The sequence below is a fragment of the Symphalangus syndactylus genome, chromosome 10, assembly GCF_028878055.3.
Source record: "Symphalangus syndactylus isolate Jambi chromosome 10, NHGRI_mSymSyn1-v2.1_pri, whole genome shotgun sequence".
NCBI lineage: Eukaryota > Metazoa > Chordata > Mammalia > Primates > Hylobatidae > Symphalangus > Symphalangus syndactylus.
Genome location: NC_072432.2, coordinates 85,469,781 through 85,492,500, shown reverse-complemented (window position 1 = coordinate 85,492,500; position 22,720 = coordinate 85,469,781). Strand labels below are relative to the sequence as shown.

Below are 22,720 nucleotides of genomic sequence, written 5' to 3'. Positions count from 1 at the left end.
GAAACTCAGTCACACAATATTTCCTCAGGAGCAAGTCAAGATCTAGGAGCCATCCACACACCTAAAAGACAACAAGAAAGCTCACCTTTCCTTCCCAGCACATGAAAGGCTTATGCTTATGGTAGACATGAGACAGTGCTGCCAGTGCATGGGGAATTGAGCTATGATTCAGAAAGCCAGGGTTGAGTGTCCACTCTGGAGTGACTGACAGGACCTTGGGCAAGCCCCATGGCCTCCTCGTGCCAGGTGGGAATAATGGTTTTTTTTTTTTTCCACTCATGCCAGTGGGAATAATGTTCACCTTTCACATCCTCACGTTGGTGTGGTAAGAATCATTTGGGTAATATGTAGGAAATGCCTAAAGTAACTCTAAAAAATGTAATTTGTTAAGAAAATTAAATAGACCGGTGATTTGTAAAATTCTTGTCAGATCAGGACAAGAAAAAAAAAAAACAGTTAACACTGTGATGGCTTTCTCTTATCTTTCTTCCCCATCTTTCTCCCAAACTCAGAAAAAGTAGGAGATCAGAGCTTTCAACTAAGTCATCTGAGAGAAAATAGTGCCGTTGAGCCTTTCACATTTTCACTATGATAAATGCACTGTTGTCTCCTGTATGCATTTCACTCAATTGGTCATTAGTGGCTGAGTGGGCTCTGGACACGTTGCCTGGGTTCAAATCCCACCACTATGGGCCAATGATTTCAGACTCTGTTTTCACATCTGTAAAATGGGGATAATCACAGGCTACTTCACAGAACTCTTGTGAGGATGAAATGAGATATGATACATAAAGCTCTTAGATTTGCATCTACCACATACTACGTGCTCAATAATTCCTACATGTATTTGTTACTGAATTCATTGTCTCTAATCTAGCTCTGTTGGCCCAGAAACTGAAAGCTAGAGCTCCTATAAGGGGCCTTTAAGCTTTGTTCTAATAGGACTCTTTTATTCCATTAGATATTTCTTTTTTTTTTTTTTAGACGGAGTCTTGCTCTGCTGCCCAGGCTGGAGTGCAGTGGCATGATCTCTGCTCACTGCAACCGTCACCTCCCAGATTCAAGTGATTCTCCTGCCTCAGCTTCCCGAGTAGCTGGGATTACAGGCACGTGCCACCATGCCTGGCTAATTTTTGTATTTTTAGTAGAGACAGGGTTTTGCCATGTTGGCCAAGCTGATCTTGAACTCCTGGCCTCAAGAGATCCACACACCTCGGCCTCCCAAAGTGCTGGGATTACAGGTGTGAGCCCCCATGCCCAGCCTAGGTATTTCTTGTAAACAGTAGAATACTATCACAGTACATATTTTCCTTTAACATAGATAGGAGTCAACAATAATCAAGTTTTTCAACATGCTTGCTTGGCATCTAGGAAGTCTCTTGGGTAGACAGTCAATAAATAGTTTTCAAGCACCAACTCTGAGCTAGGTCGTGAGTTGGATATTCAGACTTTTGAGAGAAACTTAAAGGATATGCTTCTGCCTTCAGGGAGTCCCCAGTCCAGAGGTGACATGGACACGCACACAAGTAGGAGCCCAGTGCAAACTAGGGCTCTGGGTCAACTTTTATGGTGATTAAGAATCCCGCCTTGGGACCAGGCCCCCTTTTAGCTGCATCGGCTGGGGATCGGTGGCACCAGGTATCTGCATCTGGGACCGACCCCCTAGGCTGGCTAATCAAGGAGGAAGCAGCAGCAGTGTCTGCTGTGGGGGACACAGCTCTGTATTGCATCATCCTGGTGATAGTCACAGTGGCCGAGTGAGTTTTTTGGGGGCCCAGCTTCCTCCAGAGGTGGAAGCAATGGCCCAGCTACTAGGGGACCTAAATAGGAGCATGGTCAGAAAGTGGATGAAGTTTGTGGTCAGCAGCCTGAAAGGGGAGGACTGCCGAGAGGCTGTGCAGTGTCTTGGGGTCAGCGCCAACCTGCCGCAGGAGTGGCTGGGTGCCCTGCTGGCAGGCGTGCACACGCTGCTCCAGCAGGCCCTCCATCTGCCCCCCACCAGCCTGAAGCCCAACACCTTCAGGGACCAGCTCCAGGAGCTCTGCAGCCCCCAAGACCTGGTCGGGGACTTGGCCAGCGTGGTATTTGGGAGCCAGCGGCCCCTCCTTCATTCTGTGGCCCAGCAGCAGGGGGCCTGGCTGCCCCATGTTGCTGACTTTCAGTGGGGGGTGGATGTGACAATCTCCACCAGTGCCCTGGCTCGCTCCCTGCAGCCGGGGGTCCTGATGCAGCTGAAGCTTTCAGATGGGTTAGCATACCGCTTCGAGGTCCCCATAGCCAAGTTCCAGGAGCTGCGGTACAGCGTGGCCCTGGTCCTAAAGGAGATGGCAGATCTGGAGAAGAGGTGTGAGTGTAGCCTGCAGGACTGACCCCTCACATGACCAGTCCCATTCAGATCAGGCTTGGACAGGCACCTCGGATGGTGCCAAAGTGCAGCTGACTCTTCCCAGGACAGCCCTGCCCTTCCCATGAGGCAGGCTCTTCATCCACGTGCTTTTGTAGATCTTGTACTTTAGGTTGGGCATTTTCATTCTTCTGCCTTAAATCACTGACCTCACAGAGCTGACATTCTAGTGGGGCTGAGGGGAGGGGAAACATTATAAAATAAATAATAAAAATAAATTTTTAAAAAAAGAATCCTGCCTCTTCCCTCAGCCCCAATTCAACTTTCCTCTTTTCCAAAAGCAAATTAAAAGACCTTATGCTTTCCACAGGAACATAAAGACACATGAATAACCTAACAGGAAATTAGCCACATTTGGAAACAGCCCAGCAGTCATAAACTGTATTATATCTCTTTTCTTTTCCAAATAAAGTCGGAGGTTGTTTGTACAAACATAGCCTTATCTCAAAAAGAAAATACATTGACTTCAGGCTTTCACTGAGTCAGCTTTGTTGTTTACATTTCTGTACGGCAGTAATATGCCTGAGAGGACACTCTAGTGAAGAGGTTGCTGGTAAATGCCCTTAATATAAAAACATTTAGAAATTGTAGCATTTTATTTAGCATCAGATAGGACCACAGAAGGCAAAGATAGAGGGTGCAGGAGGGGGTGAAGTTGTTTCAGGGAAATCTATGCAGCTGCTAATTGTCCTCAAGGCTGTTAGAAAGTACTGGAATCTCACAGGAAATACTTTAAGTGACACCAGAAACAGATGAAAAACAAACATGAAAATGGAAATGGGCCATGCAAAAGAATATCATCTACAATCTATAGGGGAAAAATGGTTCACACAGGATGAACTAAAGCTCTAGGTCTTTCAAAGCTTCTCTGTAGTGTTCTGCCATATAGTCCCACATGCTACAGTCTTGGTTATTCTTTCTCATGATGCTGTAGAGGACTATAAATTCGGGCTGCAGTGTGGCCATACCACTGAAAATACAACTTCATGTTTCTGGGCCATTCCCTTATTGGTGAAATGGTGGCACTGGACCAGATTTTCATTTTTCAAACTGTGCTGTGGAAGGCATCAGATGCTTCCAGCTCTTCCAAGGGAGTGGAGATAGGAGGAAACCAAGGGGGAGCTTTGCCCACTCCTCCAGCTCTGCCATTATTATTATTATTTTTTTTAAAGATGGGGTCTCACTATGTTGACCAGGCTGGTCTTGAACTCCTGGCCTCAAGCAATCCTCCCATCTTGGCCTCCCAAAGTCCTAGGGTTACAGACGTGAGCCACCACACCCAGCCTGCCATTATTTCCTTAATGCATCAGGTTCCTCTTAATATTCTGTTCAAAGAATCCTAGCTTTTAAAAAAACTTGCAAACCACCAGACTAGATTGTGTACAACAGTCCCTTCCAGAAATAGAGTTCTATGATTCTGTGCTAATCAAGTGGGGTTTTTATGTTTTGTTTTGTTTCTGATGATTAGGTGTTTGGGAAAAATCCTTTTTTCATCTAACAGTTCTTTGAACATTCACCATGCGCCAGGCACTGTGCTAGGGGCCTTATATTATAGTATATTACGTTATTCAATCCTCACAAATGGCATAGGCAACTGAAATGCAGAAGGTAAATAATTGTCAATCACACCAAAAAAACAAAACGGGCAGGGGCTGTCTGACTCCAAGTTTCTGCTCCTACTTCCCTACTTTGTCTCCCAGCATCTTTCTTGATTATGGCTAGTCAGAATCCCAATAATGTAACTCATTAAATACAAGAGACCCAGGAAATTAGAAGGCTTTAAATCTCTTCAGGCTGTATTGCAAGTAGAATCATGTGTCACTTAATGATGGGGATATGTTCTGAGAGGTGCATTGTTAGGCGATTCGGTCCTTGGGTGAACATCATAGAGTGCACTTACACACGCCTTCATGGTACAGCTGACTATACACCATATAGATGTGTAGTCTATGGCTCTTACGCTGCAAACCTGTACAGCATGTAACTGTACCAAATACCGTAGGCAACTGTAACACAATGGTAAGTATTTACATATCTGCACATAGAAAAGGTACAGTAAAAACAGTATTTTAATCTTATGGGATCACCATCATATGTGGAGTCTGTCATTGACCAAAACATTGTTAATGGGGTCCACGACTGTAGATATGTCAAAGATCTCTGGAGAAAAAGATTCCTTGATTTCACTGAGTGCTGAGGCAGAATGAATGGAATGGGGTAAGCAAAAATGGCAGATTTAGCTTCAACTCCAATTTTCTTTTATCTTTTCCCTTCCTTTCTTTTTCTTTCTGAGAGTAATTTGAATTCCCTGGCACTTATCCATGTGGATAAACCAAATTCTTAATATAATGTTAATGTAAACACTGCTGTATATATTTTCTGACTTTATTTTAGACTAAATAAAGCCTACATGAATAGAAACAGATTATGAGATAATAGACTGAACAAGCAGTTTTGGCTCTGAGGGAAAGAACTAGGTAGACTTAAAAAATATAATTAATATCTCCCTGGTGGTTCTTATTTGCAGTGTATAGCTTATAAACATGTATGATGTATCACGTTTTCAGACATATCAGAGCCTTGCTGCTGAATGGAGAAGAAATTATCAAAAATCATTAAGCCTTAAAAGGTAAGCTAGTTTCTCCCACGAAAAGTAAGAGAGAGGGCCTGTCAGCTTTGCGTCCATATAAATTTACTGAATGTATCAGCCATCAGCATCTCTGGCCCTGACTGAAGTTAAGTAGACAGAGCTGTGATACAGTGTTTTGGCAGTTTAGAGTAAGAAAGAGTAGTGGAGTGGATTGATTCCCTCCTTACGTACGTGTATGATGGGTAGGATGGAAATCTTACACTCTTTTGGTATAACCCTGTTGTGCCTTAGGAATTACCCTTTCCTTCTTCTTTCTGATCTGGAATATGACAGAAACCAGAGGTGACTTTTAGAGCTATATGTAGCCAAAACCCCCAATCTAGTGCTGAAAAGCACCCAGAAAAATAAAAACCCCCATCTCTCTTTGCTCCTAATCCCTGCTTTTTTTTTCCTACCATTTTATTGTCTAGCCTAAAACCCGTATAGAAGCTTCTCTGCCTAATTCTCAAATTTTGAACTTCCTGGATGACAACAAAGACACATACCAGAGCAAAAGCCAGTCGGTGCTGCCCACAACCGAGAGGGTCGTTCGAGATCGTATGTCTACCGTCACCGCACTAGACAGATTTAAGAACAGCCTTTGGAATACAGCCTGTTTGGAAGTGGAAACACTTCTGCATCAGGTAACTCATCAGAACAATGGGATCCTTGGTGTGCTATTGTCCTGCTAATTCTCCTTTCAATGCACCCTGGCTTTATAGAAAATGGTTATCAGATGTAGTTGCCAGAATAAACCACATACTCCACTAGAAAGACAACTGGATAAATATAACATTTGGCATGTGGCACTGATAATTTTACGTGTTCTTCCCATTGAAAGGACAAGATTTGCCCCTAAAGCATCTCTGAAATTGTTGCCTGAGTCACAGTTTTCTAGTAATAGGAGGAGGATTCCGTATTATGAAAAAGAATCCTTGTCTATAGTCACATGGCGGCGTGTCCTGCATTGGCACTTTAACCTTGTCAAAGATGAAACACTATAGCCACAGACTCTGAGTCAAAAGGAGGCCTGACAGATGAGAAAGGCCTTTATTACTTTATAAAGTAGATGATTCTGCCTTTGGATAGCTTTGATTAATAGAGGAAAAAGTCCACATAATGAGCAAAATTTTCCTTTCCTATACCTCACCTGCCCTTTCCACAAATGCCACTGTTACCCTAGTAGCTCTTCAGAATATGTCTAACTTTTTAAGTCCTTTAATTATTTGAAGACAGATCCCATGTTCTCCCCCAGGGTGAGTAGCCTCGGGTTCAGTCAGTATTTCTTCCACATCCAAATCTCTTCTGCAAGCTCCCCAATTTATCAGTGTCTCTCCTACAATGTACGGGTAGAATGAACTCCAAAACTCCAGGCCAGAGTGAAGTGAGGGAATCTGTTCCCTTGATGTGACTGCCAGACAGCCTGAAACTGCTTCCACTTTCTTGTAGCAATAGCACACACTACTGCTGTTACTGGAGTGGGTAGAGGAGGAGACACTGCCCTGAGGCCTGGAGAAAACAATTCTTGGAGGTGGTGGAGGAGGTATATATCTTAAGAGTAGAAAGGTAGAAATGTAGAAGCTTTTAAAAACAAAAGCAATGGCTATGAATGCAGCTTAGAAAATGCAAAAATATGTAGTGGCATTAGGTGGATTTATACAAACAGAAGATAGTCTTCAGTGGTTAAACAGTTTGGTACTGGAACTCATAATGTACATCCAATCCTTAGAACCATTGCTATCTGGGGAATGTGGGGCTCTCTTATTTGTTTGTAAACATTCCTTTACTTTGATAAATCTCATTCCAAAATGTACCGACATAGTAAATAACACAAGAAAAGGGAAATGGAAACCATTTAAACAAATGATAAATCAGACATAATTTTTCCCACCCAGAAGTACAAATACTGAAGAACTTCCACTGACATTCACAATAAATGAAAAAGTTTAAACAGTGACAGGCCACAAGCAACTGATGGAGAGGCAATGGGAGGAAATGAAGCCTGCAGCTCCAGGTGCTCCGTGTCCCCACCCCACCCCCAAAAGACGCACAAGTACTTGAAAAAGGAAAGTATCCAAGGAGGTTTACTGGTCACCCGGGACCATGACAGTTGTCCCCTTATCAGTTGCAGCCTGAGGCCAAAGGAAAAATGTGTGTCCTGATATGTACATTTTTGTTTAATTTTTAATGGCTAATTTTTTTCAGATCATTAAGGAAGTTGAAAAATGTGGAAAACATGAAGAGTAGGTATATATCAAAACTTAAAACATCAATTTAAGTTTAAATATTTTATTTATTCTCCAAACAATTTTAGAAATAGTTTTGTTTTCCCGGCTTTAAAGAAAACACACTCATCATTGTTTCCAAAAACCTTCCTCTTTGCTCACTGTATTAGTCCATTTTCATACTGTTATGAAGAAATACCCAAGACTGGGTAATTTATAAAGAAAAAGGTTTAATGGACTCACAGTTCCATATGGCTGACGAGGCCTCACAATCATGGCGGAAGGCGAAGGAGGAGCAAAATCATGTCTTACATGGTGGCAGGCAAGAGAACATGTGCAGGGGAACTGCCCTTTATAAAACCAACATATCTCATGAGACTTATTCACTATCACAACAATAGCATGGGAAAAACCCACCCCCACGATTCAACTACCTCCCATTGCGTCCCTCCCGCAACATGTGGGGATTATGGGAGCTACAATACAAGATGAGATTTGGGTGGGGACGCAGCCAAACCATATCACTCATCTTATTTTTAATTGAGGAAATTGCCATGTTTGATCATTTCTCTTAACTAAGTGATGATCTTAAACAATTTCTAAATAACTTTAACTTACTGATCTTGTCTTTATTTGAATACATTTTGATCTTTTGTTCATCATGGATTGTTTGCATTCATTTTGCATTTTTTTAAATATTGCATTCACATTAGGATTACTGAATTTTTTTTGCACCTTAAATTTCGCACCTGAAGGTGAGTGTCTCACCTGCCTCACCTTAATTATGACCTAGTCACTGTTATTTTTAGAAACCTAAGTAGGGAGAGTAGAATATCAAAACTGTGGTTTGGATGCAGCTCTGCTACCAACTACTTTTTTGGGTCTTGATATTTTCCTTTTACCGACTTGGTGGCCAGCCAGCTACAATGACAAAAACAGTAGAATTACAAACTCTTCCCAGGTGTGCCACTAAACTTCACCCAAGGTCAGAATTGATTGTTGCTTCAGCTGATTGTTACACTTGACAGAGACACACAGGTGAACAGTTTGCTGAAGGTTTCACAAGGCAAGAGGAATGACTTGCTTCAAAGAAGCAAAGAATGTAACCTAGAGCCAGGTCTCACAAAAGATCACAAAATGACTGGATCCTCTAAGAGCTTTGTTTCATGAGTACATAAGTGAGCCCAGTCAAGTAATAAAGAGTTCTCTCCAGCAAGGACACTACATGGAATGTGACATTTTACAAACTGTGAAGCTCTGCCCTACCGTATTCATGTTTGCTTTGAATTTTTGCTCATTCGAAAGTTGTTCAAAATCTTTTACTCCCTTCAGCCAACCTCTTGTTTTACAGCATGTTTCAAACACACAAAGGCTAACTGTATCAGATTATTTCCGAGGTTACTTTTAGCTTCAAGAAAATGAGCTTAAGGTTTTTCATTTTTTTGTTTTTGTTTTTTTTTTTAATTGTTGATGGTGTTTTAAAATTTGGATTACGCTCCATGTGGCAGAATGGTTGCTTAGTTTCAAACTGGTCACTGGGGTGACAGCTCAGTGCAAAAATCATAATCACAGTCAGAAATGCCATCCTGGACCACGAACAGCAGAAACATACCCACAGATGTACCGAACGGACCAGCGCCTGCCACTTCTTCAAATGGTGGCCTCATCTCTCTTTCTAAAATAATTCACCCAGCAGGCATGTCTGCCTAACTACTGCCCTGGCCCTAGCTGTAACTCCTAAATCAGGTTACTGGGGGGAAAATAATTGCCAAAGTTAGGGCAAAGTCTATCTTTCTGTATTAAACAAAGTAAATGTACAATTACATTTTAAATTTTAGATAAATTTAGTAAGACTTGACAGTATCGATAACGTGCCATCAAACTCTTATGGCAATTTTATAAAGGCCAATTGTAAATGAACATATACAGAGGATGGGCAGTGTTCTGTGGGCTATTCCTTATCTTACAGACTCTCATGTAATAGGGAAGAATTAGGAGCATTAATGACCTGGATAAAAATGGTTACACATGGAATAAAATTATCTTCAAACTAAGAACCTGGGTTGGAAGTGGGGGGTGATGTGTCTGTGTGTGCATGATGGGGGGCAAATACACTGTAGAGGAAAGAGGGGGGAGGCAGGTGCTTACAGGCTGCTGCCAAGGTCGTGGTTAGCTCTGCTTCTGCTTAACTTCTAAATCAATCATCTCGAAGAGGGACTAACCCACTCATTAATGAATCTGTGAATGACATTAGCCTGTATAGTATTGCAAACATCCAAAAATACAGAAAAAAAAAACCCTTTTAAATGGTCTTTAAAGAGGTCAGAAACATGTCAAGAAATTACAGGAGAATTGAACTAAAGGGAGACCATGTAATACATCTGGAGTCAATAAAGGAGGACATAGATGTTCAGAATGTGGGAAAAACAAGGGAAGTGGTTAAGCAAAAAGAGTCCCAAGTGGCTAGCCAATTAGACGCAAGTTTTAGAAGTCAGGGAATGCCTTTCATAAGCAGGTTAGAGAAGAGTGTTCCTTCTCTTGACGAGATTTTACCACCTTTCCCCTGGGGTGCCATACTTGGGTTTGTTTGTAAAAACTCTGTAACAGAAAAGATGTCCTTCCATTTCCTAGTCCATAAACATGATGAAATAGAACTGACCCCCTGCAAACAACAACAACAACAACAACAAATGAAGGCAGAGTATTTTTGCATTGATTTGGAGCTCTGTTCATGTTAGGAGTCACCAAGGATCCCGGGAAGAGCTGATATCAGAGGGGTATGGAAAAGAAGCAAACTGACATTCTTTCATCCAAAGCTGAAAAACTGTTTCAAAAAGTGTTTGTGTGTGTGTGGGTTTTTTTTGTTTGTTTTTTGTTGTTTCTTTTTAAACGATAACCAAGTTTTACGGAGGGAAGGACAAGATGAGGAAAGATATTTGAATTCTCAGCATTTTCCTGCTGTGTTTCAATTCTACAGGGGTCATGGCTTTGCCTAATCCATGCCTGGGACTGGCCTTAAACTCTGTGGGAGTTCCTGTAAGGAATTCCATTTCATCTCCAATACATTTAAGTCTAATTATGAAAACATAGAAAAAAATGTAAAAACACTGCAAGAGAATACACAATACATGGCAATGTATATAATGCCCCAAGACAGGAGCCATGGACAAGCTTTGGAGGAGAGACAATAGAGAGTGTGTGTGGCCCAGAACAATCAAGGAAAGTTAATGGGATAGATGGTCCTTGGGAAGGATCACGAATGATAAAAGCGATCTGGACAAGTGGGAAGTAATCCAGGTGAGAAGAACCTGAGCAAATGTGTCAATCAAGGAAGAGTAGTGATCTCTTGATGTGACCCACATGACGACCTCTATGTGAGGTTTTAAAATGATTTATTTAGAAGTCACAGGGTTTTGATTGGGTAAGGAACTTAGATTTTCACCAAGTAGAAAAATCCTCTTTTCAAGATCCCTACAGGACCTACTAGCTTCTACTTGAAACACTTCCACTGATGGAGAACTGGTCAGTTTTTCAAATAGCTAAATGCTTCCCATGTTACTTTGACCTTTGGCCTTGTTCTGCCTTTCAGTGTAACATATATCACATTTGCTTCCTCAAAACACGACACACACATCCCCAAATTAAAGACAGCGTTGGGTGGTTTCTCCCTGGTTTTTCTCTTTGTCTTTGGTTCTTCCAATTGTCTTCCCGGGTAGTCCAGGTGGTGGTAAAAGATCTACCCAGGATGCCTTCTAGTTTGCTAAGATCCCTTTGAAAACGTGTACCTGGAAGTGAAGTTATCCTATTTTGGTTTGGAGGACTCAGGATTCAGTGGAGTGATCACTTCCTTAACCAGGATACTTGTGTCTACTAATGCAATCTATGATGATTTTTACTGTTTTGTCTTATTAGATATATCACACTGTTGACTGGAAGAACTCAGTAGGCCTTTAGAGTACAAAACACTTACTACTGTGGCATGAACATAGAAATAAATGAAGGTAGTGATGATGGCTGCCAATTCTGACTCTCCTTGCCTGTACTTTGCTCAGTATTTCAGCCTCCAAGTGGACAAGAAATCTCTCCATAAGTAGTTGGAAGAGCTTGTGTATACGGTTGTCAGCTGGGGATACAGTGGGTAGAATGAGGGTCCCTGCAAAAGATATATCCATGTCTTAACCCCAGAACCTGTGACTATGACCTTATAGGAAAATGATCTAAGAAGATGTCATGAGGTTTAGGATCTTGAGATGAGATCATCCTGGATTATCTGAGTGGGTCCTAAATCCAATGACAGACGTCCTTAGACACTTATAAGACAGGAGGAGAAGACACAAATGCAGAGGAGAAGGTGATGTGAGGAGAGAGGCAGAGATTGGAATTATGCACCCACAAGCTAAGGAATGTCTAGAGCCACTAGAAACTGAAAGAAACCAGAGAAGACCCTCTCCTGGAGCCTTCAGAGCAGTGTGGCCCTGCTGTTACCTTTATTTCAAACTTCCAGCCTCCAGAACTGTGAGACAATAAATGGGAGTTGTTTTAAGCTGCCAAGTTTATGGGTATTGGTTATGGCAGCCCTAGAAATACAGGGTCTACATATTTCCAGGGAAGGTGAACACTCCCAACGATCCTTTCCAGCACTTCTCTATAGGGCTTAGAAATAGGGAAAAATATTTGGAGATGGCAGCCACTTAGATTGCTACATATTTAGCAACTCTACCCTATTAGAAAATGTATTAATTTCCCTTTAATCCATTAATAAGTTAGAATACAGATGCCTTCAGAGATGACTGTTAGACTAAATTTGCAAAGGGCCTTAAGGGAAAAAAAAAAGGCCACAGATAGAATGGCTGAGTGTGTGTATGTTGTGGAAGATGTAATATAAGTCTGACAATCACATTTAATGAGGAGTCTGAAAACACATGGTGACTCATGTATTAATGCGAGTACGCAGGAGCCTAAACACGCCGCGCTCTATTCAGAAAAGGCCACATGACTGTCAAAAGCAATCATAAGCAAGTTATGCAAATCATCTCAGCAGATAGCAATGACATATTTAGACCTCCCCATCATGCATGGGCTATTGTGCCAACAGGCTATTAAAGAAAATTCTTGGAGAGTTTTGACTCTGCTGCTGATGAAGTCTTTTGTGTGCCTGTGACAAATGCATCAAACACAAGAAGCAAATAAGAGTCACTTGAAAAAAATCGTGGAGTCTAAGTCCACATATTCCAAGTCACAAATTAGTGATGTTACCAAAAATGTTCCTGGTTAATTGGGATAGAACTTACTCCCACTGTTAGAAGTGTACTAGTCAACTTACCATGCCAAGGAACTTGGCTTTCTAGAGCAGAGAGAAGTTCTTTCAGATGGGTAGATGAAGAAGGGCAGAGGCGAAGAGAATAAGAGTAAACAGATGATTGTAAAAACTGCAAATCTCAAATTGATGGATCATCTTGTCTACCTTCTACCTGAGGCAGAAATTCTTTTTAGAATATAAAATAAAAAATAATGATTATTACTATTTAAGGAGCAGTTTGCAATATGCAAGATGCTGCACTGGGTATTCAACATGTTTTTTCATTTAATCTAAAATAATCCTATGAGATCACGAAGGTAATCTTCACTTTACACAGCTGAAAAACACAAATCCTCTTTGTCATTCATTTATTAATTCATTCACTTATCTAGCAAACATATACCATGCACTAAATATGCCAAAAAAAATGATCACCTTTAGTGACAAGAAACTCAGTATCCCAAAAGGCAACCTACTACATTTTCGGGTAACTCTGATTCATAGAAAGTTCTTCCTCTTACTGATCTGAAGTGTGTATCTGTGTAACTAACCAAATAGGTCACTGTGGTGTCCTCATGTCACACAGAACAAAATGGAGGAAATGGTAAACATAGAAAGTTTACAGGAGACAACCAACATTTTCTGTTCCTGATTTCAGCTCAGTGTAGTTTTCCACATTTTATGGTTTTTTATGGTTTTCATGTCAACCCTATTCTTTGGGGATAGTTAATGATTAAATCCTATTAACCCAGGAACAGTGACACAGTCTTCCTTCCAAACAGTTTTGAAAAGCCTTTGATACTTTGGAGGCATTGTCAGAGGACAATAAATCTGCCAACCACATAAAAGGGGGTCTATGTAATGTGAGTACATAAATATCAGGAGTAGTTATATGCTACTGGGAAGTCCATGAATACTGAGGCAATGAGGAGGACACACTTTTGGGCATCTCTTATCTGTCCTCGCCTTGCCAGCATCTTACAGATGGCATTTCAAGTAGTCAAGATCGTATCCTGGTCAACAGAGCGAAAGGAAAAGAAAAAGTAGTCAAGATCCCACCAGACCCTATTTTCTCCACTTTAAGTGAGGAATTCAAATATAGAAAAGAAGTCTTAGCCAAGGTCTTGGAGACAAGGAGACAGTGACAGGTGAAGCCAGGAAATCACTGCTCCAGGAAGACCCATTGTTTACTCACATCACGGAAGCCCACTCTCCACAGGTTTATGAAAGACCAGGCATTTCCACTGGCAGCCACTCTACCCAGGAACTCCAAGAGAAACAACACAATCTTTGTTAACAGGTTTTCCTCCTCTGCCTTTGGGAGCCTTTTGGGAAATCTTTTTTGCTCAGTCTTTGGCCCTCAATGTACTACCATTTCCATCATTATTATATCCAGATAGTAGCATGATCTAAGATGTCTAACTGTAAGCAATATAAAAATGTTTAAAATAATATAACAATAGTTAACACTCACTGAACATTTACAATATGCCAGGCACTTTCCATGTAATTATTTCAATTATTCCTCCCAACAGCACTGAGTCTGGGAAGTATTTCATTTCCCAATGATGAAACTAAGGAACTTATTTAGGCTAGCAACTACATGGTGGAACTGGGTCTGATACACAGACCTGTCTGATACTATCAACTATGCCTTCCTGTCAAGAAAATAATACTAGTAACAAGTAACACTGTGGCAGGTACCATTCCAAGCACTTTGCACATTTCAACCCATTTCATCTTCATGATAACCCTGTTACACAGCTGATGAAAGCAGGTTAAAGAATCTGTCCCAGGTCACACAGGTAGCACATGGTAGATCTGGATTTTGAAAACCCAGGTAGGCAGCCTGATGCCAGAGACCAGACCACTATTCTAAAGTAGTAGCATTGCCCCACCTAGAATGGAATGAATAAGATTGATATTTTCTAGTGAGGCACTACCCAGTCCCCCCAGTCAGTCTGACCTACCCACCTAGACATGCAGCCCACCTTGCTTCAGTTGTAAGGACGGACGGGGCCTGTGAAGTATACCATTTTAGCGTCCTTTGGGGAAAAATGTAGCTAAGGAAACTGACATGCAGAGGGGTTGAGGTTCTCCCTTAGGGCTCCGTAGGCAAGCTGGCAGAACAGTAGAACCCACTGACCTCAATCCACTAATCCCTTACTCTTGAATGATGAAAATTTGTGGTATCCCTGAAGGGCGAGACCCAGAGAAGTGACCAGGGCCCTGGGCATACAACTGCTCGTATGCAATGACTCAAGGTCATCCAAGGGCACAGGGTATTCCATGACGAGGCCAATCACATCCAATGGGTCATGAACCTCCCTTCTATGGTACAATGCAGGCTCCAAACCAGGGGCTTCCTCCTGCCAGTGGCTCGGCATGAACCCTCACTCTGGCTAGGGAGAAGGGTGTTTATCTGTGAGACAGGAGGAGACCAAACACCCGGTCTGCCCCGGAGATAGCACGACTGACAGCAAAAACAACTCTCTGCCAAGTCAGACTACAGCAATGACAACTGGACATTTCCCCCGAAAGGCCCATGGAGAATCACATTTTGTGGGTCTGTTGCAGGATGAGAGCCTTAGAGTGGGAAAAGGAAGAAATCACAGCCGGCCAGCAACTCCTGAAAGCTTTGCCTGGGAGGCTAGCGGAGACAAATCTGCCCACCTTGTTTAATAACATTGTTTAAGCTTCGCCTGCCTGTTTTCTTTTTCCAAACTGTTAACATTGAAGTTAATTACCTACAATTAATTACAATAACAAGAACTATCAAGGTTCCTACAATTGCAACCACATATGACCTTTATCTTGATAGAGTCAGACTCTCCTCCAAGCAACCTAGGAAAATTCCTTCCAAAGGAAGAACCTAGGCTCAGTTTAGCACCAGTTAGCACCAGGCATTGGTCGCTGGATGCTAACATACATTAGCTACCTCATTTACTTCTCACAACCACATTAGATCATGGGGATTATTATCTCCCATCTTACCGATGAGGAAACTGAAAGTCAGAGAAGTAACTTGCTCAAGGATGTAAATGAAGGAGATCGTACATTTTTCCATCAGGCCTATGTCCACTTGAACCAATGGGTGGAGTTACCACAGGAACTCTGGACAGGACTTGTGTGTAAATTACCCAACAGACCAACTGCATTCTAGTCAATCTGACTCTGAATTCCAGTCTTTGTCACTTCTTTCCTTTCTTCTACCTGGGGGTACAATGTCTACAGCTTTGTTCCTTTAATACTCAGACATGCTGACATACAGTGATGAAATGATTTATTTAATCATAAATTAACTACTGGGAAAACCACTAATCAACCACGGTAAACCAGAGGCAATGTAATCTTGAGGAGAGGTTTAGATGCACTTTTATCCAGAAGATCCAAGCTTTGAATCAAGTGAGAATCTTAGTAAGAGACAAGTGGTAGCCAAACCCCACCCCCTAAACTCACAAGCTTGGGGAAAATAATAAACAAAGGTCAGTTAAGGAAGAACAATACGGGCCTCCAAATAGTAAGACAGAAATTGGCAACAAGAACTGGGCAGATTCTTAGTGGTGAGGAACAACTGTCTGTCTAAGGCAAAAATGATCTCAGCTTGTTTCAATTCATACCTCTGGAGAATTTACATGCACTTTGTATTTCTGGGTGGATCAACAGGAGCATAATTCCTAACAGATTATTCCCTTGCAAACATCTGCTAACTTAAATCTCAGAAAAACAGCTGATGATGGAATCTAGAATGAAGTGTCTCGCAGATTTATTTCTTTTTCCAATTTTTCCAGCTCATCCCAGCAGGGAGTTGGGCTTAAAAATGGTTTCCTTTCTCTGACAACAATATTGGGTAAAGAGTTTGACTATTGGGCTGTCAAGAACAGAAGTAGTACAGGCTGTGTGATCAGGATTAAGAAAACAAAAATGGATCCTAGAGGTAAAATTACTTTAAAAGCCAGGTCCTGGCAGAACAATTTCCTCGGTATATTTGCTATTAAAAGAAAAAGAGACAGAAAAAGCCAAAGAGGTCCAGAAAATTAAAAATCAGACCTAAAGTCACATTCTTGCGACAATGAGGGAATTAATCCATACTGTAACCAAAGGTCAGCAGGCAGCCAATCCAGGTCTAAATGTAAACAAATTCTAAGTGCACACTGCAAAGTCGTATTTAAAAGAGTGTTCAACAAAGAGCAAAGAAAATGGTAGACTTTTTCAGAGAAGAAAGAGGAAAACTGGAACGGACAGCTTCTGAATAGGGCAACAGAATTTGCCCTGAGGAACAGGTTTTCAGGGGGAAAGAAAAAAAAAAATCTAGGGACACCTCACAGGTTTAGATCAAAATACAGGGGGAAAAAAAGGAAAAATAAGAACTCTGAATCCAGTCTGCACTGGCCTCCTAGCCCCTATTAAACGGGCTGAACAGATCTGCACCTTCGAGCTAAGTTTCAAAACAAAAGCCTTCACTCTACTTCTCTTTAGGTTGTTGCTGTTGTTGCCTTAATCAGATCAAGTACCAGGACAAGCAGACAAGCACAGGCTGGATTAATGATCAGAGAAACAAAAAGGATTAAATATCTGGCCTGGGAGAAGTTTATTGTGCAACTAGAATGTCAAAGGCATCTCTCTACTCTTCTCTCTCCAAAAAGCTTCTCCCTCTGGGGCAAACACCAGCGACAAGCCATTCAGCTTGTATTTTTTCATTCAAATTCCGTGTTCAGAGCCCTCAAGGGCCAGTGGTATAAATGCCAAGAGAGAAAAATGGAGGGTTTCAACTCACCTCTTCAAGCGACTGTCTGGGGCTCTCCAAGCAGCAGCGGGCAGGCAGCTCTCATCCCTTGTGGGTGAACCGAGCAGCTCCTTGGGCCGCCGGAGTTGTGACCGGCCGCAACTTCGGTGAACAGGTGCCTGAAGGAAGGAGGATGGCATTGGTCGCTCCAGACCAGGAAATGGGTGACATCACGGAAGCCCCGACAGATGAAGCATTGCTGAGACCTTAGGGATTGAAACAGTCAGGAGGCCCCGCCCACCTGTCATTTACCTGAATACCTGCAAGCAGGTAGGTGGCGTCTCTTTGTGGACAAATGAATCAGTTAGAGCAATTTGCCAGGTGGAATTTACTTTCTTTCCTGAGCACAGCACATGTCCAGCCCCGTGTTCAGATCTCAAGTCAAATGCCTGGTTGTTTCCCAGGCCCTCCCCTTTCCCCATATCTGCCCACAAAGGAGTTAAAAGGGAAGTTTAAACACCAAAATGAGACAGTAATTTAGCAGACACAAAAAGGAAGAGTGTGAAGCCCAACTGCTTAGAAATATCTGAGGTGCCTTTTTGAACGGCATCCATTTGAACACCAAGTGTTTCTCTAATTCCAATAAAATGACAAATTTAAGGTGACATTTCCAATTCATCTTTGAAGCAATTTTAAATAGGATACCTGTCAGCAGTTTCAAAGTGGTTTTCAAACACTTTTACCCTACCCCCCTCCCCCGCCCAGCATTTTTAATTCCATATTCAGGAATTTGCAAAACTTCAGTCATTCCTATCTCAGCTGGCTTGGCAGTTAGAGTCATACGGCAGTTACAGTGCACTGCAGGCCTGCAATTAGGAGCAATTTAAATGATTCAGATTGGAATGGTAGTACAGTCATTAGGCAATGTTGTCTGCTGATATAGCCAGGAAAGAGGCGTCAGAGTTATTTCTGTCCCAAGCGTGGTGTGTGACCCTGGACAAGTCACTGGTTGCTTCACCTTTTCCAGCAGGAAAGGAAGCGTAAACTCATCTAGCACCAGAGCAGGCAGCTGGGAGGTATCCCAGGACTGTTAAACCCTCTGGCTTCTTCCCAGGAGGGCTGTAAACATCTCCCATCATCCCATTGAAACGCTGTGTATTTTTACCACCTGCATCCAGCATCCCTGGAACTTACTACCTGAGGAAACTGTGGATTTCCCCTCCCGGAAGACGGCCTGCCTGCCCAGAGAGAATTTTTTTTCCCCTTCAGGAAAATAAATGTTGACATTCCTATTTTCCTCCTACTTTTGCCTCCCTCATCTTCTTTCCCTCCTCCTGATTTTGGGAATGCTTTGGTTCCACCGGTTTTAATACTGGACTACCTAGAGGTTTTGGGGTTTGGTTTGGGGGAGGGTGGAGGAAGAAGGAAAAATGGGAGAGGGAAGAAAAGGAAGTCCGGATTCCCACAGCCTGGGCCTCAGCTGGCTGCAACCAGTCAATAGCTCGCAAAGCAAGGGGGAGGGGAAGGAAGAGAAATTGTAGTGGAGGGCGGGGTCTGGGGGCCGGCTCTGGTGCTTGACCTCAGGGGAGCTGGCTCCTGTCCCCGAGCCGCCCCAGACAGATCTGAGCTACCTCTTCGCACCTGGGAACTCTGTGCCTTTTGAGAGTTGAAGGCTTAAAACAACAACAATAACAACAACAAAGCTATTCACGTTTTTATCCAATAGAAACTAAGGTAGGTGTGGCTATTCCTTTATTATTTAAAAGAAAAAAAGGGAGCGAACAAACCTTTTACACTCAGGTGTTTCAGGAAAAGGTTTTACGCCACTCGTCTGATAATTGAGAAACATCACTCACACAAAGGCCCCCCCTTCACGCGGACAGGGTGTCCCCTGGGCCAGGGGGAGGGGAGGGAGAGCCCGCCAACCTGATGAATCATCTAGAAGGCCACGCCTTCAGCAGTCTTGCCTTTGGCGAAGGGCAGGATCCAACTTGGGAGGGGATCACAGGCTTCGGTTCACGGCCTTGGGTGGAGGGGGGAAGGGTGTAGGTGAAATGAATTCGCATAAAGCTTCACTGAACAGCCTGGAGATTGTGAGGTTTCACTTGCCATATTCACATACACACAGTCATTTACATATATGGTGTGATGAATTGTTGTAAAACAGAAAGAAAATAGAGAAATAAGAGTTAATTCAGGAGTGGAGCTAACTCCCAGGTATAGTGTATAAAGGAAGAGAAAAAACTACACAATTAGCCTTCTCAGGTGAGATATTTCTCGGTACTCCTGGGATTTCGAATAATATGCATGGGTTAAAAAAATAATATGGGCTCTTTTTTGGCCGTTAGGGCTGTTACATTATCATGGAAATGATATTTCTAAACTACTAGAAAAAAAGGTAATCATAAAAATGAACATTGTGTTTAACAGGTGCTACTTATTGTTCTGAGCACTTTATACAAGAACCCTGTGTCAGGTATCATTGCTATTTGCATTCTACAGCTGGGAAAACCAAGACATAGTGAATCTGAGAAACTGCCTAAGGACAAGCTCATCAGCAAGTGGCAGAGCAGTTTTTAATCAAGGCCCGCTTTTTAACCACTGGAAAGAAAGGAGGGAAGGTTCTGATTTCATGCTCACTGGGACACTTCCTGGACACATTCAGCTTCTTACCCATTATTCAGAAGGAGAAGTAGAAACCTGTAGAAGTAGCCCTGGGGGCCGGGTGCGGTGGCTCACGCTTGTAATCCCAGCACTTTGGGAGGCCGAGGCGGGCGGATCACGAGGTCAGGAGATCGAGACCACGGTGAAACCCCGTCTCTACTAAAAATACAAAAAAAAAAAAAAAAAATTAGCCGGGCGTGGTGGCGGGCGCCTGTAGTCCCAGCTACTCGGAGAGGCTGAGGCAGGAGAATGGCGTGAACCCGGGAGGCGGAGCTTGCAGTGAGCCGAGATTGCGCCACTGCACTCCATCCTGGGCGACAGAGCGAGACTCTGTCTCAAAAAAAAAAAAAAAAGAAGTAGCCCTGGGGCGTGTAGTTGCTGATAAGGGATGTCTCCATTTGGAAATTAATTAGTAATCTGGTCTATACACTGAAAGTGTGTGCATAAAATATATATATATGTATATATAAATACGTATATATTCATAAATTCATGCCTATATTTATGAGAAATCATACCAGGAAATCCATCACCCCTGAGTGCACACTTGAAATCATCTTTTGAGAGCTTATCAAACCAACCCCAAGATGGAAGGCCAGCTTGAGGGACCCCTCAATAATGACCAGTTGTAACTCTCTATGACATCTTTTATGGTCATTTTTCTCTGTAACTTCTGCAGTCTGTCACTTTAAAGTCTGAAAATTTAATCCGAATGGCCATAAGAACATGGAACTGCATACATTTGGATAATATGAGACAATGAAAAATTAAGTTTCATTATAAACCACTACCAAGAAGAATGGTTTAGACTAGGCTTGGCAAATCCTGGACATATAGTGCTCCATTCCCTCCTCCCATACTGTTCTCACTGTCATTGCTAAAGACCGTGACACTTTTCAACTCAGAAGGAACTTTGGAATCTTGAAGATATTACTCCAGGCACACTAGCAGTTGGTTTTAAACCCCAAAATCAAACGCTTTTCTTTTACTTTCTTACTTTCTTTTCTTTCTTTCTTTTTTTAATTTTTTTTTTAGAGACAGCTCTCCCTTTGTCATCCAAGCTATAGTGCAGTGGGGCCATCATGGCTCACTGCAGCCCCAACCTCCTGGGCTCAAGTGATCCTCCCACCTCAGCCTCCCAGGTAACTGGGACAACAGGCACGTGCCACCATGCCCAGCTAGTTTTTAAATTTTTTCTAGAGATGAGGTCTCACTATGTTGCCCAGGCTGTTCTCAAACTCCTGACCTCAAGTGATCCTCCCACCTCGGCCTCCCAAAGTGCTGGGATTACAGGTGCGAGCCACTTGGTCCCCTTTTCTATCTCTAGTTGGACAGTAAGTGAGACAGAGAAGAGGGCTGATCAGGAAGCAAAAATATTGGTGTTGGCTGGTGCCATTGAGGAATATTTCATGAAGAAAGGTACGTGAATTGGACCTTGAAGGATTTGGAGAGGTGGTGAGAGGGCACAGATCATTTCAGATAGGGCAGTGGCATGGGTGGAACAGGAATGATCTTAGCAGATATTGTTGGGGAGGAACGTGTGTGGTGGGGGAGAAGAGGAATACGAGACAATGAAATATCCACCTTGCTAGGGCGAAGAGGATCCACTGATTGCTAAATTTAGATGGGCTGAGACTGTAAAGAGCCTTGGGAACCTCAAGGGCTAACTGCTTCATGTCCTCACATGCCTGTTGACTACTTTTCTCCTGATGATTAAACAGCTTAAGAAAAAGAAACTCAGTATCTTGGGCATGGGGTAATTTCTTACGCATGACAATGGTTTTCAGCGTTGAGCTAAACTTCCAGGATATACCATTTCAGCAACCACAGGATCTTTCTCTTTAGGAGAAGCCTCCTTTGCAGTCACCATATCCTGGAAACTTTGTTCTTTGGATAGGCAGGTGGAAAACATTAGAAAGTTTTCTGAACTGAAAGTTGGGCCTGTCTTAGTTAACCAGCCGGCTCACTTGGGCTTTTTGATTAGTTTGAATTCCTTTATATATCTTGACAGGGAAATCTAAGGGGGGAAGGAGGTCTGTCTTCAAAGCTCTTTTCTTGTAGATCCCCACAATGAAGTTTGGCGTTCTCAAGGACTCCTCCTGGCAATGAACCTACAGCGAAGACCATGCCTTGTGATTCAGCAGAATTACTTTGCCCCTGTTTTGCTTCCTATTTTTTTTTCCCATGACATATTTCTAGAGTTGTCTATGATGATTGAATGCCACAACTAAAACGGACATATTCCATTTGACTTTAATAAAAGTCATCTCTACAAAAAGCCCCTTTGGCTATCTTCTGAAGGTATTTAACATTATGATTTGGACTTGCTTATGACATTACATACCATCATATTGGCTGTAATTACTTTTTTAAATGGGCTCAGCTCCATATCTTTTACTGGCTAATTATATGTGCTTAGCATAACGCAGATGAGCAGATCTCAGAAGGGCAATTATGGGAAATAAGAGTAATAATCACAAATATCAGCCGATGTGGTAGAATGCCATCTGGTTCTGTGTATATGGAAGATATTCCATTTCTCTCACAAACTCACAACCTGTGTGTTGCCTGGTTTGCAGATGAGTTTCTAGGGTAACCTGTGGATCTACAGTTTAGGAGGAAACACTTCTCTGGTTTGTGTGCTTTTGGGGAGAGAGAGAGAATCTCAGGGAAATTAACATTAAATCAAGTATTGAAGCTGGTGCACATTTTGTGAAAATTTACCACACTGATTTGTGGTCAGCACGTTCTTCTTTAGTAGGGAAAAAAAAGA

General features: G+C 42.4%; 2 protein-coding genes across 2 annotated transcripts in view; one reads left to right on the top strand and one right to left on the bottom strand.

The window, feature by feature from the left end:
- Positions 1-17,433, bottom strand: part of LNX1 (ligand of numb-protein X 1) — a 147,430-nt gene extending 129,997 nt beyond the window's left edge. Inside the window, exons 1-2 of the mRNA XM_055294676.2 lie at positions 17,335-17,433; positions 1-61 (exon numbers count right to left, since the gene is read on the bottom strand). The exon at positions 1-61 is cut by the window's left edge and continues 405 nt beyond it. The gene's annotated coding sequence lies outside the window, so the exon portion shown is untranslated. The remainder of the gene's footprint in view (positions 62-17,334) is intronic.
- Positions 294-2,442, top strand: LOC129491637 (COMM domain-containing protein 5-like). Its single transcript, XM_055296159.2, has 2 exons — positions 294-325; positions 1,598-2,442. Exons 1-2 carry the CDS (start codon positions 294-296, stop codon positions 2,367-2,369), a joined length of 804 nt encoding a protein of 267 aa, XP_055152134.2. The 3' UTR covers positions 2,370-2,442.
- Positions 17,434-22,720: the final 5,287 nt, after the last annotated feature.